The sequence below is a fragment of the Neomonachus schauinslandi genome, chromosome 5 (assembly GCF_002201575.2).
Source record: "Neomonachus schauinslandi chromosome 5, ASM220157v2, whole genome shotgun sequence".
Classification (NCBI taxonomy): Eukaryota; Metazoa; Chordata; class Mammalia; order Carnivora; family Phocidae; genus Neomonachus; species Neomonachus schauinslandi.
Genome location: NC_058407.1, coordinates 130,927,835 through 130,943,634, shown reverse-complemented (window position 1 = coordinate 130,943,634; position 15,800 = coordinate 130,927,835). Strand labels below are relative to the sequence as shown.

At 47.7% G+C, this 15,800-nt stretch overlaps 1 protein-coding gene across 1 annotated transcript in view; it reads right to left on the bottom strand.

Annotated features, from left to right (window-relative positions):
- Nucleotides 1–15,383, bottom strand: part of SFMBT2 (Scm like with four mbt domains 2) — a 202,799-nt gene extending 187,416 nt beyond the window's left edge. The window contains exons 1-3 of the mRNA XM_021696759.1: nt 15,284–15,383; nt 7,001–7,095; nt 5,059–5,299 (exon numbers count right to left, since the gene is read on the bottom strand). Coding sequence (XP_021552434.1) covers nt 5,059–5,299; nt 7,001–7,095; nt 15,284–15,383 — 436 coding nt within the window. The remainder of the gene's footprint in view (nt 1–5,058; nt 5,300–7,000; nt 7,096–15,283) is intronic.
- Nucleotides 15,384–15,800: the final 417 nt, after the last annotated feature.

The following is a 15,800-nucleotide window of genomic DNA, read 5'->3' as shown; positions in this document are numbered from 1 at the left end:
AAGTCAGTAGGATACAAATTTGATGTTGCTTCTGGAACTGTGACTGCTGCCACATTTTTCATCCAAGCGAGAAAGAAGAATTGATTAATAAACTATGCCCTCTCTCTCAAAGCAGCATGGATTTCTACCAAAGGAACCCATTAGCTCCGAGAGTGTTAAAATTCAGTACTCTCTAACATGTCTCTAAAACGATTCACTAGAGAATCTATTACAAAGCGCAACCATTGTGCAGCCTTTCCAAGGGCATTTAGCTGCTAACGTGTCAGACTTGGAGAGTGAGTCGTGAATGAGATAAGCAAGGACAAGCGAGAAGGCGGGGAGGCAGCCCAAGGACCCGCCCAAGGGGGGGGTGTGAGCACCGCTACGTGGCCGTCTTGTGCGGAGCTGGGCGAGCAGGAAGATTTCTCGTTCTCCGAGTAGCACCGATATTTTCCCAATATTCCATCAGCACATATCATCCATCCAGACTGGTTTACTTCATGAGAGGACAGAGACCACAAGGAAATTAATAATCATACGTGACACTGTATCTTCTCACCTCGGTGGCTATTTTCATTCAAAGCAGATGGAATATTACTCAGTCTTAAAAAAGAAGGGACCCTTATCTACACGACTCACAAAAATTAACTCGAAATGAACTAAAGACCTCAATGTAAGACCAGAAACCATAAGACTCCTACAAGAATACACAGGAAAAAGAAGGTCCTTGACATCAGTCTTGGTGATGATCTTTTGGGACATGAGACCTAAAGTACAAGCGATAAAATAAAAAATAAATAACTGGGACAACAACCAGCTAAAAAGGCTTCTGCACAGCAAAGGAAACCATTAACAAAATGAAAAGACAACCTACAGAATGGGAAAAAATATTTGCAACCATGGATCTGACAAGGAGTTAATATCCAAAATATATATAGAACTCATACAATTCAATAGCTTAAAAAAAATCCAATTTAAAAATGGGCAGAAGGGGCTCCTGGGTGGCTCAGTCAGTTAAGAGTCTGTCTTCAGCTCAGGTCATGATCCGGAGGTCCCGGGATCTCTGCTCAGGGAGGGAGTCTGCTTCTCCCTCTCCCTCTGCCCCTCCCCCCACTTGGGCTCGTGCTCTCTCTCTCTCTCTCTCTCTCTCTCTCAAATAAATAAATAAAGTCTTTATTAAAAAAATGGGCAGAAGCTTCACCCATTTCCCTTCATGTATTTGGTGAAGGCGAGTGAGAGGCCCAGGTTTCCAGTTATGGAATGAATAAATCATGGGGATGAAAGATACAGCATGCAGAATACATGATATTATAACAGCCTATATGGGCACAGGTGGGAGCTCCACTTGTGGGGACAGCGTAAGATACAGAGAAGCTGAATCACAGTGTTAATACACCTGAGACTAATGTCACATGTGTGTCAATGACACTTCAATAAAAAGAAAAAGAAAAACTGGAAAGCAGCTCTGAATAGACATTTTTCCAAAGAGCACATCCAGGTACTTCTCCGCATCACTGATCATCAGGAAAACGCAAATCAAAACCACCAGGAGGTATCACCTCACACATGTGGAATGGCTATCCTCAGACAGACAAGGGGTAACACGCTGGCGACGATGAGGAGAATGGGGAACCCTCACGTTCTGTTGGTGGGAATGCCAATCGGTACAGCCTCTCTGAAAAATAGTACAGAGGTTCCTCAAAAAAATTAAAAATAGAACTACCCTATGATCCAGGAATTCTGTGACTGGGTATCTACCCAAAGGAAAACACTATGTCACAGAGATATCTGCACCCCCATGTTCCCAGTGGCATTATTTACAACGTCCAAAACACGGAAACAACCTAAATGTTCACTGTATGTATAGACAACGGAATATTCTTCAGTCATAAGAAAACAAGGAAATCCTACCATTTGCAACAACACAGACGGCCCCCGAGGCATTATATTAAGTGAAATAAGTCAGACAGACAAAGACAAACACTGTACCATCTATGTGGACTCAAAAGAAAAAAAAAAAAAGACAAAAAACCCCCTAAACTAAAGGAGTTTGGGTCACTAGAGGCCAGGCAGGGGGGGGGGGTAAGGGAACTGGATGAAGCAGGTCGAGAGGGACAAACGTCCAGTTATGATCGTACAGGGGACGAAAGGCACAGCGTGAGGACTCCAGCTAACATTGCTGTGCAGTATATTTGGACATTTTAAGACAATAAATCCTGAGAGTGCTCATCACAAGGAAAAAACATATTTTCTTTTGGTTCCTTTTTGTATCTCTGTGAGAGGACGGGTGTTCACCAAACTCACACACCGCTGTAGCTTCATTCTATCTCAATAAAATTGAAAGGAAAAAAAGGGAAATCCTGGGACACGCTGCACACAGATGAACCTCGAGGGCACGATGCTGAGGGAAAGGAAGCCAGTCACAAAAGCACACACACTGCACGACTCCAGGTAGGTGAGGAATCGGAAGTGATCAAACCCAGAGAAGCGGGTGGTGCAATGGTGGCTTCCAGGGGAGGGGAACTGGGGGACTCCTGCTCAGTGGGTACAAAGCTTCAGTTATGCAAGACATGAAAGTTCTAGGGATGGGCTGACACTGTGTTTACAGTTCACAAGGTTCCACGCACTTAAAACTCTGTAAAGAGGGTTAAAAAAAGAGAAATATAAAAGTGTCACTTTTGACAGACCTACAGTGCAGGCCGGGCCCGGGACACGTTGAGGAGAGCTCTACCCAGCTCGACCCGCTATGTGTGGGCACAGAACTGGGACGGGACACAGAAACAAAGGGCCGGCTGGTCACGGCCCACGAGTGCCCCTCCCTCTGCAGAGAGACCAGAAACAAGGCTCACACTCGTAGCTCCAAAGACACAACCAGCCCTGACTCAAAGGCCAGGCAGAAAGGCACTACCCGTGGACATAACAACAAGGATTCCTCTCCTAAGCGCATCTATGTAATAAGCAGAGATAATAACCTCCTTGCAGAGCACTCACTCCGTCAATGAGCACTTACTGAGAACTCGCCAGGGCAGGTGTTAGTGCTGGGCTACACAAGTGAGCAATTTCCCACTGTGGAGCCCGCCGTTTGGGGTAAAACCACAGAACAGGGACTACGGCTGCACCCTGCACCCACCCACGGCCGAATGCAGAAGCACAGTGTGGTGTAGACACCTGGCAGAATAGTACGCAGCCAGGAAAAGTCATGAAGTCCTGACCCACGAGCTGAACAACAGGGAGGAGCCTCCAGGACACGATGCAAAGTTCAAGAAGCCAAACGCAAGTGGCCTCACGTTCTGCGATTCCGTGTGTCTCCATAAACGAGGCCGCAGAAACAAAGCAGACCAGCAGTCGCCAGCACCTAGGGACTGGGAGAACGGAGTGGCGGTCAATGGGCACGGGGTTCCCTTACGGGGTGATGACAACGCTCTGGAATTAAGACAATGACAACAGTTGTGCAGCCTTGTGACTACGCCAAAATCACTGAAGGGCACACTTCCAAGGGATGAATTTTACAGTATGTGTATCGTCACTCAATTTGTTTTCAAGTATCAATAAGGGGGGGCGAGGGGCACAGCTGCAGATGTGATCAACTCCAAGGGCACCAGCGCCTTTGTGAGCAAAGACGGGGTCTGACCTTGGTTGCCTATGAGCTCACAGCTGGAGGAGGCGGGGGGGGGGGGCGGGAGGAGGGCCTGCACATGGGGGAGCACAGATGCAATGACCCAAAGCAGGACAGAAGGGCCCGTCTCTCTTTCTTCTGGGGCACTCAGGGGCCACGATGTCAGCTGAGGCCCAGGCAACGTATTCTGTCCTTATAAACGTCACAGAAATACAACTCAAGCTCCATGGTCATGGGTCTATAGGGCCATGACCGCCTCTCAGCCGGCTCTCAATTATGCAGGACATGGGGTAGTAGAAAGGCACAGACCATTCCCACCAATCAGAAGAATATATAAGAACTTCAGAAAGAAGACAAAATCCAATCCAAAAGTTCTGGGCGAAAGCAACTGCCAATATGGTGGACAAAAAAGACCTCGGAATTCAGCTCTGAAACGTTACCTGTCAGGTGGAAATAAAGATATCAAGTCAAAATTAAAATAGGCAGACAGGTACTATGAAGACATGACACAGGCTTGAGCATCAGCATCCGAAGTCTTCAAGCATCACCGCTGCCATCACCGCAGAATCGAACACTGAAAACAGGGTGTGAAGATTCAAATATTTGGAAACGCGGCTTTTCTCACTTACGGGATCAGACGAGCTCCTTCTGGGTTTCTCCAAGTCCGTGCCACTGCAGTTCGAGCCCCATGACTCCCTGGTTCGGGGACTGTCTTGTGTGGCACCCCGGCCTTCCCACTAGAGGCCAACAGGAGCACCCTCCCTGTTGTAACCCAAAATGCTCCCAGACGTGGCTGAATGTCCCCTGGCGGGTACGGTCACTGTAGGGAACCACTGTTTTCCAGCGACTAAATGGATCTTATCTCTACAAGCTCTGACAATTCCCTCGAGAGTAATGTCATTTCTCCACATCTGTACAGTTTTCTACACGCTTCCCACCCTGACAGTCTCCCCACAAGAAGACAGATGAAAACTTATCAGAGAAGCCTGTTCCAGGTGCTCTATGTGACTATTCAAAATGCCCAGTCTCAGGGCGCCTGGGTGGCTCAGCTGGTTAAGTGGCTGACTCTTGGGTTTCGACTCAGGTCATGATCTTGCAGTCATGAGATCGAGCCCAGTGTCAGACTCTGTGCTCGGTACAGAGTCTCCTTCAGATTCTCTCTCCCTCTCCCTCCAGCTCATTTTCTCTCTCTCTCTCTCTAATAAATAAATTAATTAAAAAATGCCCAGTCTTAGTCTCCAGAAGGCCCCGGTGGGCTCAGTGGACAAGTAAAAATGCACCCAGGTCCCCCCACTCTGGAGCCCTCCCTCCCGACACTGAAACTCAAGAAGCAACCTGCAAAGCACCAGACCTCCCAATAAATCGGTTTTCAAGGCTCTACGAGCATCCTGAACGCTGATCGTGTGTGAGTGGAGAGGCTTCGGGATGTGGGCCACCCGGCCGTCGGGATGCGGGGAGCTTACCGTCCGGGGGCATCAAGGCCTTGTTGTTCTGCGTGCACCACCCCACAGGGTGGAGATCCGCGATCACCACGTCACACCAGAAGTCGGCCCGGCGGTCCTCACCGTAACCACAGTAACGTAGCAACAGCAGCTGCCCACAGGTGGTGATGACCGTGGCCACCCAGTACGTGTCTGGGTTGTTCTTATTGGCCACCTCCAACTTCATCCCCGGCTGGAAATTGCTCTGAAGGCTGATTTCAACCTTCAGGAAAGAGAAACACGGGGACAATGTGATTATATCGGACACACTCAGAAGAGGACGAGAACTACGAAACACACAGCACTTAAAAATAATATTCCTCTGGCCCTAGAACAGCACTAAGAGAAATACCACACAAGCCACCCACCAGATGTTGTGTTTACTAACAGCCACATGAAAAATTAGAAAGATACAACAGATGAAATTCATTTTACTCATGTATTTTATCTAACCCAATATATCCCAAATATTGTTATTTCAAGATGTAATCAACATGAAAGACACGGAGTTGGTTTACATTGTTTTTTTCCAAGGAAGCCTGCAAAATCCAGCCAGCCTTCTACATTCACACCACCTGTCCGTTCGGGACAGCACGCATCTGAAATGCTCAGTAGCTCCATGTGGCTAGCGGCCACTTCAAGAATAGCACAGCCTTGGAGAACGCGTTTCTTTTTCTTTATTTTTAATTAAGGGTTATAGTCTATTAATATTTGCAGCCTGGTGAGCCACAACATTCGAAAGCTCACACATCTGACATCCTCGAGGAGCACCTGCTTAAGAGATGTTGGGATTATACGTGGCTCGTCCAGGGGTCCATGCTCCTCTTCCTCTAAACCTGGCACATGGGCCTGGGGAAACTGTGCGTCCGGAAGGAAACCACACTGTGGCTGAAAGGGAAGTGGGAGACATGACTGGATCTAAGAGAACAGGGTGGTTCCACATGGAGAAATACTGGTAACTTCCTGGTACAGAAAGGAAGGAAAAATCTGTGGATCAGTATCTCTTTCCTAAACCCCCTCAAGGGATCTAGTCAAGTCATCCCAGCATTTTAAGAGGCAAAAGAGCCAAAAGCAAGAACACGCTAGAAAACTGCCCCAGTTTGTTTACCAGACTTGGGCTAAATCTTTGCTTTGGATAGCCCAGTGGGGGGGGGGAAAAAAATTGTTTCTCAGAATTAAACTTTCATTTCCAGTAAAGCTACAGTAATGCCTCAGAACTTGGGTCCTGAAAATTTAGTCTTTCCCTCACTAATGATGTATTACCAAAATCTCATACATAAGCAAAAGTCTGATAAATCCTCCATCTTTTATTTCCCGGGACTTGCCCTTAGCAGGGCACGCTATGTGCATTGTTCAAAGAAATATTACTGATGAAAATGATTTTCTGGTTTGATCCAAATGTGTTCTGAATATTTACAGTCATTTCCTCTAATTTCACTCATCTGCCCACAGATGGTTGTAAGACTTTTAGGTGTCCTTTTGAAATACAAATATCCATTCAAAATAAAAAATATACAGCCATTACCCGTCTTAGATGATATTGCTCATCACATGTATTGACCTCCTCATTTGCTGGCTTTTTATTCCCAACAATCCTACCTGTCTCAGGCTGTGTGCCCTTTGCAGAGCCATGTCTGTCTACCTTGGCTCCACAGGTGCAGAATAAGAGTAAGGTGCACACTGTCCTTCACACACTGAGACCCACCCTGGGCCCAGCCCCCATTACCAGAAGACATCAAGTATGAGGACAAGGCCCATCTTTCCTGCAGCTGTCTGTGGAAAGCAAATGGACGTCCCCCTCACCTCTGGATTTCTAAGAAATCCTGCCTCAATTTCCCTTTTCTTCCCAAAGATTCGGCATCTTCCTGCAGACGCCCCTCCCCCTCTCCAAATGCAGACCAGAAAGACGAGGGGTGTTACGTACATGCTTGAAGGACGTGTGAGGAGCTGCGTTGGTACCTGTTTCTTCCAGATACTCTCCCCAGTTAAAGCCAATTTCCTCCAGGCTTGAGCCTTCTTCTGTCAAAAGACAAGGAAAAAAAGAAGACTATCAACACCAGAGTGAAGAATGGAAAGGCACGGGCCTTCCACGAAGAGCGGCAAATCCTTAATGCAAGAGACAATGGAATTCAACCGTGCAGGAGGATCCTGTTGAGGATGCTGCTGAGGGGCGCCCGGGTGGCTCAGTGGGTTAAGCATCTGCCTTCGGCTCAGGTCATGATCTCAGGGTCCTGGGATCGAGCCCCGCGTCGGGCTCCCTGCCCAGCGGGGAGCCGGCTTCTCCCTCTGCCTCTGCTGCTCCCCCTGCTTGTGTTCTCTCGCTCTCTCTCAAATAAATAAATAAAAACCTTGAAGAAAAGAAAAAAAGGATGCTGCTGATACTGTCGGCTTTGGTGTGCTGGCTGTGGGGTGTTGACTACGGAAAGGGAACACTGAAGAAATCCTGCCTGAACTACGCTGGCAAAATCAAGGGTAAAATTAGGCGCTCTCAGGCAAACGACGAGATTTGTTTCGGGGCACATTTGCCGCCTGCTAGAGTACTTGTTTGGAATCAGCCGCTGTCACTGTGGCCACTCCCTTCTCCGGGGAGGTTGGAGGACCGGGTAAAGGAAACCATCGGGCACTGAGGAGGTACCTTGACGTGTAGACAGCATGAGCACCTTTGACCACGTGTTTACTTCCGACGGCTAGAGATTATAAAGTAAGAGCACAGATTGTTAGGGCCATAAGGGACTTCAGGAAGCATTGACTCTGATGTTATTCCAAGGAAAAAACTACTGGGAGGTCCAGAAGGATTGCTCCAGTATGTGAGGTCACCTAGCAACTTAGTGACAGAAACCAACCAGCAATTCTCAAACCGATCAAGCAATTCTCAGAACATTTAAGATTGTGCGGAAGATACAATCTGTATATTCAAAAAGAACCAAAGAACTCATTTTAAAGCACGGATAACAATATTACATCACAGTTTCCAATGGAAAGAACTCACAAGCTGTAAACATTATTTCAGCGTTATCTGCAAGGCTATCATATCATAAAAAAAGAACACAGAGCAGGAGGGGTTAGGGGTTATCCACACACGTGGATAAGTAAGATCTTCAAAGGTTAGCTTCTCTTTCCTTGCAATAATGCTCAACGGATGTTCAACCTGTGTATCTTCTATAAGCAAGAGCCTATTTCACAGGCCAAAAATAAATACTGCTCTCAGTCATGTCATTAATGGAGAAGTGGTATATCCTGGCAGGTGATCCAGGAGAACCAGCAACAGGAGGCTCTAGGAAAGAAAGCCTCATTCTTGCAGGCTATCACAACCTTTTTTCTACCAAAGGTTTCTTCAATTGTAAGTGGGAAAAGTAATTTTCCTGCGATACTCTGTATAGTCTCAGAAATGGGCAGAAGATCATTTTTGTAAAGCCAGAAGATGCTAGATTAAAAGCAGTTACCTTAAATTTTGTCTTCTAAATCAAAGTTGCTTGGAACTAGCCTCCTCAACTTTGACCCCCGTAAGCTGGTTTGTAATTAAATGTGCAAGAAAAAGAAAAGCTCCCTGAAGAGAAAATCTTTCCCTTGTTTTTCTCCCAACATTCCACTTTACCCAGGGATCTAGGTCGTTCCACTGGAAACAGGCTCCCTGAAAAAAAATCAGCAGATCCCGCAGAGGCCAGCTAACAAGATATACTGCTGACACACGGTGAGGCAAACCCGCAGGAAAGCAGTCACGTTCTGGAAAACCCCTCCGGGTGTCGCCCGACAACTCTATCCACAACACTTTTCCCCAAAAGGCTGCAGGCATCGATTACCAGGTTTGCTTTCTGATACACTAGCCAGAAGCATGCCTGCGCACGTCTCACTTCCTCAGGGCGCCTGGCGCCAAGGAAGTCTGTAATTTCTCTACACCCCACCTGTCTGGCTCCCGCAGAGCCCACGCCACCTGCAGGCCTGCCCGCCCCAGCCAGGGTCACGCACTTCCAGCCCCATAGAGCCACCACAGGGTCGAGGCAAGAACTCCACGAGCTCTCTGCTAACTGCTTTATGTGCATCACCCTGTTTCCTCCTTCCAAGAACCCTGACACATGGTGACTACCATCCCCATTGCACAGAAGAGATGACGGGAGCCCAGAGAGGCGGGGGGGGGGGGGGGCGCGGTCACCAGGACCACGCAACTGTCCAGCCATAGAAGCAGGATCTGACTCGGGCTCCCGGGTTTCAAGCTGGAACTCTCCCGAGACACCTTTCCATGTCTCCCTTCTGCCTGCACCACACGTAGGGCGTATGCGCTCCACCACCACCACCCGAGGCAGGCTCCAGGGCCAGCTTGTCTGTCTTCTGTGCTGGTGAGCATGAGAGCATTCGAGAGCCAAGCCCGGCAGCAGGAAGACGCAGGAGATGGGGGAAGGCAGGAGGCAGTAACCAAGCTCAGAGAGAACAGTGTGTGCAGAGAGCCCCTGGAGCCTTCGGCAGGAGGACACAACCAGGGGGACGACATAGCCATGAAACTCAGTCCTGGGCCTTCGGAGGCAGAAGGTCCTGGGAGAGCCCCTGGGTGAATTACCAGCTCCTGGAAAATGGAAGGGCTCTCTTAGGGAGTGCTGGCTTCCCTGGCATCAGAAACACCTGCGTGGAGACAGAACGAGGAGGAAGTCCTGCAGCAGCCAGTGCCTGGGGCTAGAAAGCTTGGATGAACTTCAGCACCATGCCTGGAAGGACCGGTGACGCCATCACTTGGCATCGTCCGGGAGGGTGAGACCGTGGCTTAAATTTCTCAGCTTCAGCTTCGAGACCGCTCGCTAAGCTTCTTCACTCTTCATACAATTCCGATCGAGGCTACTAGCATTCTACCCAAAACTTGGTTCCCACTGAATTTTAATTCATTACAAACCATGTTTCTCTTCCTGCAATAAACAGGCTGTAGATGGTTTTCAGGCGTCACTTGGGTGTTCGTTCAAGTCACCAAGAGACGGAAAGGTCCCCCAGTGACTCCCCAGTGAGTTCCTAAGAACACTGCTACAGAGAGTGCTGTTCATGCTCCACGGTCCACAGAAAATACTTAAGGGGCACCTGGGTGGCTCAGTCGGTTAAGCGACTGCCTTCGGCTCAGGTCATGATCCTGGAGTCCCTGGATCGAGTCCCGCATCGGGCTCCCTGCTCCGCGGGGAGTCTGCTTCTCCCTCTGACCCTCTCCCCTCTCATGTGCTCTCTCTCTCTCTCATTCTGTCTCAAATAAATAAATAAAATCTTTAAAAAAAAAAAAAAGAAAATACTTAAAAGTCAAACCTGGAATGGGATTTTAAAAATTAAAGCTCGTGTGCCCAGCACCAGTAGTTTTAAACAATAAAATCATACACAAAATTTAGGGTCCCCTACAATTAGGCCTCTCCTGACCTGTAACTCATAGTACTTCCTCCAGGCACACACATTCCCCGAACAGCCCATTCTCTAAAGACGTTTCAATGAGCAATAGATAAACACACACACTGTTTATGAGTGGAGGCCTCATAAACCCAGAGCAAATATTTACAGCTGATTCATAAACCTCTTAAACCCATAAACATTTTATCAGGGAAACTCTGACAATCTCCCGCCTCTGCCAAGGCACCAGTCGGAAGCGTTTCTCCCCATGACGTCATGAAAACCGACCATGAAACGCGACCAAGAAAATTCCACATTCTAAGAGAAAACAGGCACACTATTAGTGGCCACTCGGTTGTAGAAAACAGAAGTCTATTTATGTGACCAGCACATTTCCTGATAGAAAAAGAACACTAGGGCGCCTGGGTGGCTCAGTTGGGTAAGCGACTGCCTTCGGCTCGGGTCATGATCCTGGAGTCCCGGGATTGAGTCCCGCATCGGGCTCCCTGCTCGGCGGGGAGTCTGCTTCTCCCTCTGACCCTCCTCCCTCTCGTGCTCTCTGTCTCTCATTCTCTCTCTCCAATAAATAAATAGAATATTAAAAAAAAAAGAAAAAGAACACTAAAAGTGGAGGTGTGTACGTTTACGCACCTTATACATGATAGCGTAAAGCAGAGTAAACACACGGCTCACACACCTTTTTTTTTTAAGTAATCAAATCTTGGGTTTTGGTTTTACAGTCTGAAATTGGCTAACTTTGGGAGGCTGAATGCTAACGTCCATGACCACTTGCCAAGAAAAGAACGGAGAGTCTGCAGGTTTGGAGCCGATGAAATCTCATACAACACTTTCTCATGTGCTAGATATTCCTCATACACTCGGGAAGAGAAAGCAAGGCATTAAATTTTCGCGATTTTCACTGCTGACAGTCTGTTCATACAATCACAAGGCTTAAAAAGTACTTCCATTGAGTGCATTAAACAGACCCACAGCACGAACGACACTCGGAAAGGGCTGGCCAAGGCCACGCCGAGAGCCGAGTTCACGGCTGCAGGACGTCCCCCAGGGAAGGGGGGACAGTCATCGGCACTCAGAGGACCCAGATGGCCAGAGAGATTTTCCAGAAAAAAGAAAACACATAAAAATCACCCAATCACTCAGCCGGGGGTGCGGGGGGGGGGGGGGGCGGCAATTAGTATTCTAAAGAGAAGTGTTTTTGGTCTTTTGTTTGGTTTTGTTTTTAACAGAGAACGCTAAAGTTCCTGGCACCAAGAATAAGAAATCTGAATTTTTCTAACAAGAATGTTGACTCCTTTCCTTCCAGAATAAAAAAGCCTGTGGGACTCCAGTTAATGTATTCCTAACACCAAAAGAAAAAAAAAAATTTTTTTTAAGCCCGCATTGCCAGCATAATTCTCTTTACTCAGAAGCCCGCCCAGTCTAAATGTGCAACACCACTTTATCTACAGAATTCATCGGGAAATTTAGCCAGCCTGGAAAAATAATGTCAAGGACTCTATCTATCACCATGTCAGCATATTGTTTTGCTTGCTTTTATAACAGCAACTGGAGAAGCCTAGAATTCCAGAAAGCCAATTTGGGTCCACGGCCTTCTCTGCGTGCCCGGTGACAACACTGTCCATCCTGTCCGCTGGGGAGGCCTTTCGTTCATCCGTCTGCGCTCATCCGGGCAACGTCCTCCGCGCTCCTGGGAGAAAGAGTCATTTCACGTGGTGCCTATTTCCTTTACAGGACTGAGATGCCAGTCAAACTAGGATTTGAGCTTTTCTTAGGAAAAGAGGCAAAATGGAAAATAAAAAAGCTGTTACTGGGAGTCGGAGCTCACTACTGTACGGTGAAGTTTTTGCATCAGAGGGATGGATCGTCCGCGCCAAGGAAGCGCAGTGGTTCGGGGTAGGGCATGGGGACACAAGTCAAAGCAGCGGAGTGGGGGGGGCAACCACGGAAGGCGCTGGCCCTGTCACCTGGGCCGAGAAGAGCTAGAGGGAACCACGCGTTGTCACCTGCTGGGGAGCGACGGGCCTGTGTCCCAGCACACGTGGGGAGGGGCAAGCAGACATGTGGAGGAAAGGACAAGAAAGCAGCTGGGTTGTGCCTGCATCCCAGAAAGCGCGTGTGTGCACGTGGAGGGGGCGTGCTCGCGTGCACGTGGGTGACTTCGCCCTGCACGGAAGGGCAGATATGACCCAGTGTGCAGAGCACCTGCTTCCGAGCCTCCGGACGCCTGGAATGAAATCCTGGCTCCAACACAGAGCCAAGTGACTTCGCCACATCATCCAGTTTCCTCCTCTTTACCATGTGGATAATAAAAGCAGCGCTTTCATGGGGTCGTGGAAGGGTAAACTGAGTCAACACACACAAAAGTCCTTAGAGAGTGCCTGCCATACCGTTCAAACTCAGGATCATGTACCTACCTGTCCTCTGTCAACGGAGAACCAGCTGAGCCTGCCCTCCCCCTGCTCTTCTGGGAAGCGAGTCTCATCCAAAACGCTCGCAGCCAAACAGCCCATGGTGGCCCCAAGCATATCACAGTGGGCCCCACAACCAGACACCCCCCCCCACCGACACCAGAATGGGAACTGTTTTCTGTATTACCAGCTTGAAGAGGAAAATAAGCTTCTTGACGACTCGTACTTGAGTCCGTTGTAACAGACTCAATGTTCGAGAAACACTGAGTTTCTCGAAGTCGGCCTCTGCTCTCTACAGAGGTTTAAGATCCTGCCTTAAATTTATTCCTCCTTTAGGAGTCGCTCTTCGTGGCACCACCTACAAGTCTCCTCCACGAAGAGGTGCTTATGGAAATTCCAAGGGGAAAGGACAGATCAGCCATGTAAGGGGGAAAAAACCTCCGGGGCCCATGTCTGTACATGTTAAGATCATTTGGAGCTCTTCAGAACTACCATTTAGTAAAGATCATCAGGTCTTGTATGATTCAGGTCGCCCATCGTGCACGAGCAAGGAAGCCTCCATGAAGTGTGTGCACACGACTGGCCATCAGCACAAGCCCAGCCTGGCTGGTGACAGAACAAATCCCCTACTTCCCTATTCATGGAATCACCCGAGAGGAAATGCAGCACAAATAATTCTCCCAACACCATATTATTACCAACGGGCTTCAAAATCTACTTAAGCTAGACAGATATATTGCAGCTGCAAGAAAATGAAAAGTCAACACACGTTTCGTTTTTAAAACAGTTTCGAAAACATACCTTTGAAAATGAGGCAGTCACAGACACGGGTTGTGCATTCGGCGAAGGCCTGTGAAAGCCCAGGGAACCAAAACTGGAAACGTAATTTCACGCAGCAAACGTTGACAGACTTTTTTTTTTATTTTTATTTTTTAAAAGATTTTATTTATTCATTCAAGACACACAGAGAGAGAGAGAGAGAGCACGAGCAGGGGGAGAGGCAGAGGGAGAAGCAGGCTCCCCGCTAAGCCAGGAGTTGGACATGGGGCTCGATCCCAGCACCCTGGGATCATGACCCGAGCCGAAGGCAGATGCTTAACCATCTGAGCCACCCAGGCGCCCCTAGACAGACTTTTTAAAAAAAAAAGCGTATTTGTACTTAAATGAGAGTAGAATTAGGGTGAACCTTCCGCCTATGGGACTCAGTTTCCTCAGAAGAGAATTTCCATACTTCCACTGGGGGACAATGACTCAGCTCTGCTTTTAGAAGTTTCCTCACTCCAGCTTACGTACAGAAAAATCCCAAGGGGGCGGGTGGGGAAACTGGGCTGATTCTGAAGCCGACACTAACATTTTTCCACATATTTAGGCAATAACTTCAGGGGTTTCCAGATTTTTTGCAGATAAAGATATAAATTTGAGTTAATGCAGTAAATCCAATGAAATCGAGCCATCTGTAATTTTGCCACTGACAGCACTCATCAGAATATGAAGACAACCATCGTGACTTCTCTGGATAAGGGTCAAATCTCTCACTGAATTAAGGATCAACATTTTGTACATGAATTCACCAGAGCAAACGTTCATGATCCAGACAGCTAAGCTGTCCTGATTTAATTTGCTGTTATGCAAATAGAGCAATCCTTTAAAAGAAGGAGAAAAAAAAAGTGTCTTTTTAAAACGGACTCTTGTGTAAGCATTTAGAAAAAGAGACACATAAAAATTCATCGATGAAATACTAAAATTCAATCAAAGACTGGTTAGTTAGGTTCCTTGAAGGGAGGAACAACTATACCACGGATTCACATGACCTAAATTTCTTTCCCATTAGGCACTTCTCTGAAAGCCGTGCTCAAGGTTTCGGAGAGGAGTGGGGGTGCCGGCATCAGTGCCTAGGCAGAGCCCGCTGTCCTGTCCCTCTGGGCACAAGGGACACAAGCTGACGTTCCCACCTCCCCTGCAGTGGTGCCAACACGAGACAGGTCCTAGTCCAGAGGTTCTGAGCAAAACTAACAGCTGTGTGTTCGGAGCCAGAGCATGTCACACTGTTGATTCACGACCCTCGAGCTCTGCTTACCCCGTAACAAAAAATCGGTGTGGCATGAATCCGCAGAAAGCGCACCAGCTCTTTCTAGAGCTAGCATGAATGATATATAAACATTTACTGTGTTAACCACTGAGATTCTGAAGTGATCTGTCACCTCACTGCAACCTACCCCTCTCCATCTAGTATTGGAAATACTACATTTTGAGCCAAACTTTGTGTAACTTTCAAGCTGCTCTATGCTTATATATATGACAGCAAATCCTAGGAACAGGCAGTGCGAGAGATCTCGAGATGTCTGCCCCATTGTTTCCTGAACATTTTCGGGAAGGTATCGGTCACTAAATCAAAACGTCAGAGAGAGATCCAGAAAACAAAGTCCCACCTGAATCGAGACCTCCATTACCGCTCGCTGAGCTTTGCTGTTTGTCCAAGGGTGAGGAGGAAGGGTCCTGCATGCTGAAAGCTGACAAGCTGCTCTCCATGCCTAGTGAGTAAGGATCCTCTTCTCTTAATGCATCCTGCAGCAAGAATTACCTAAGAGCAACCAATAAAGAAAAAAAAAAAAAAATCAGAGCACCTTGATTATATTCCTTTGTTTTTAAAGTCCCCTCCAAAATAAGAGCATCCTATCAGAGCTGCTACCAAGTGACTATAACATGTAGGATGCCACATAATGCTGATAACAGAAAATACCCACACACGGGTGAGACGTCTCGCGTGTCCCAAGCAATGCGCGACCGGACCCAGTTAAAGTACCGACGTTTGCCAATGTGCTTTCTGACCAATTAGATTTTTCCTATAATAGCATGGCTATTCTTCACTTGCATTCGGATACGACAGGTGGAAAAACAGGTAAAATGACAGGCGCTTCTCACAGAACCTACAATTTGGTTCATTTA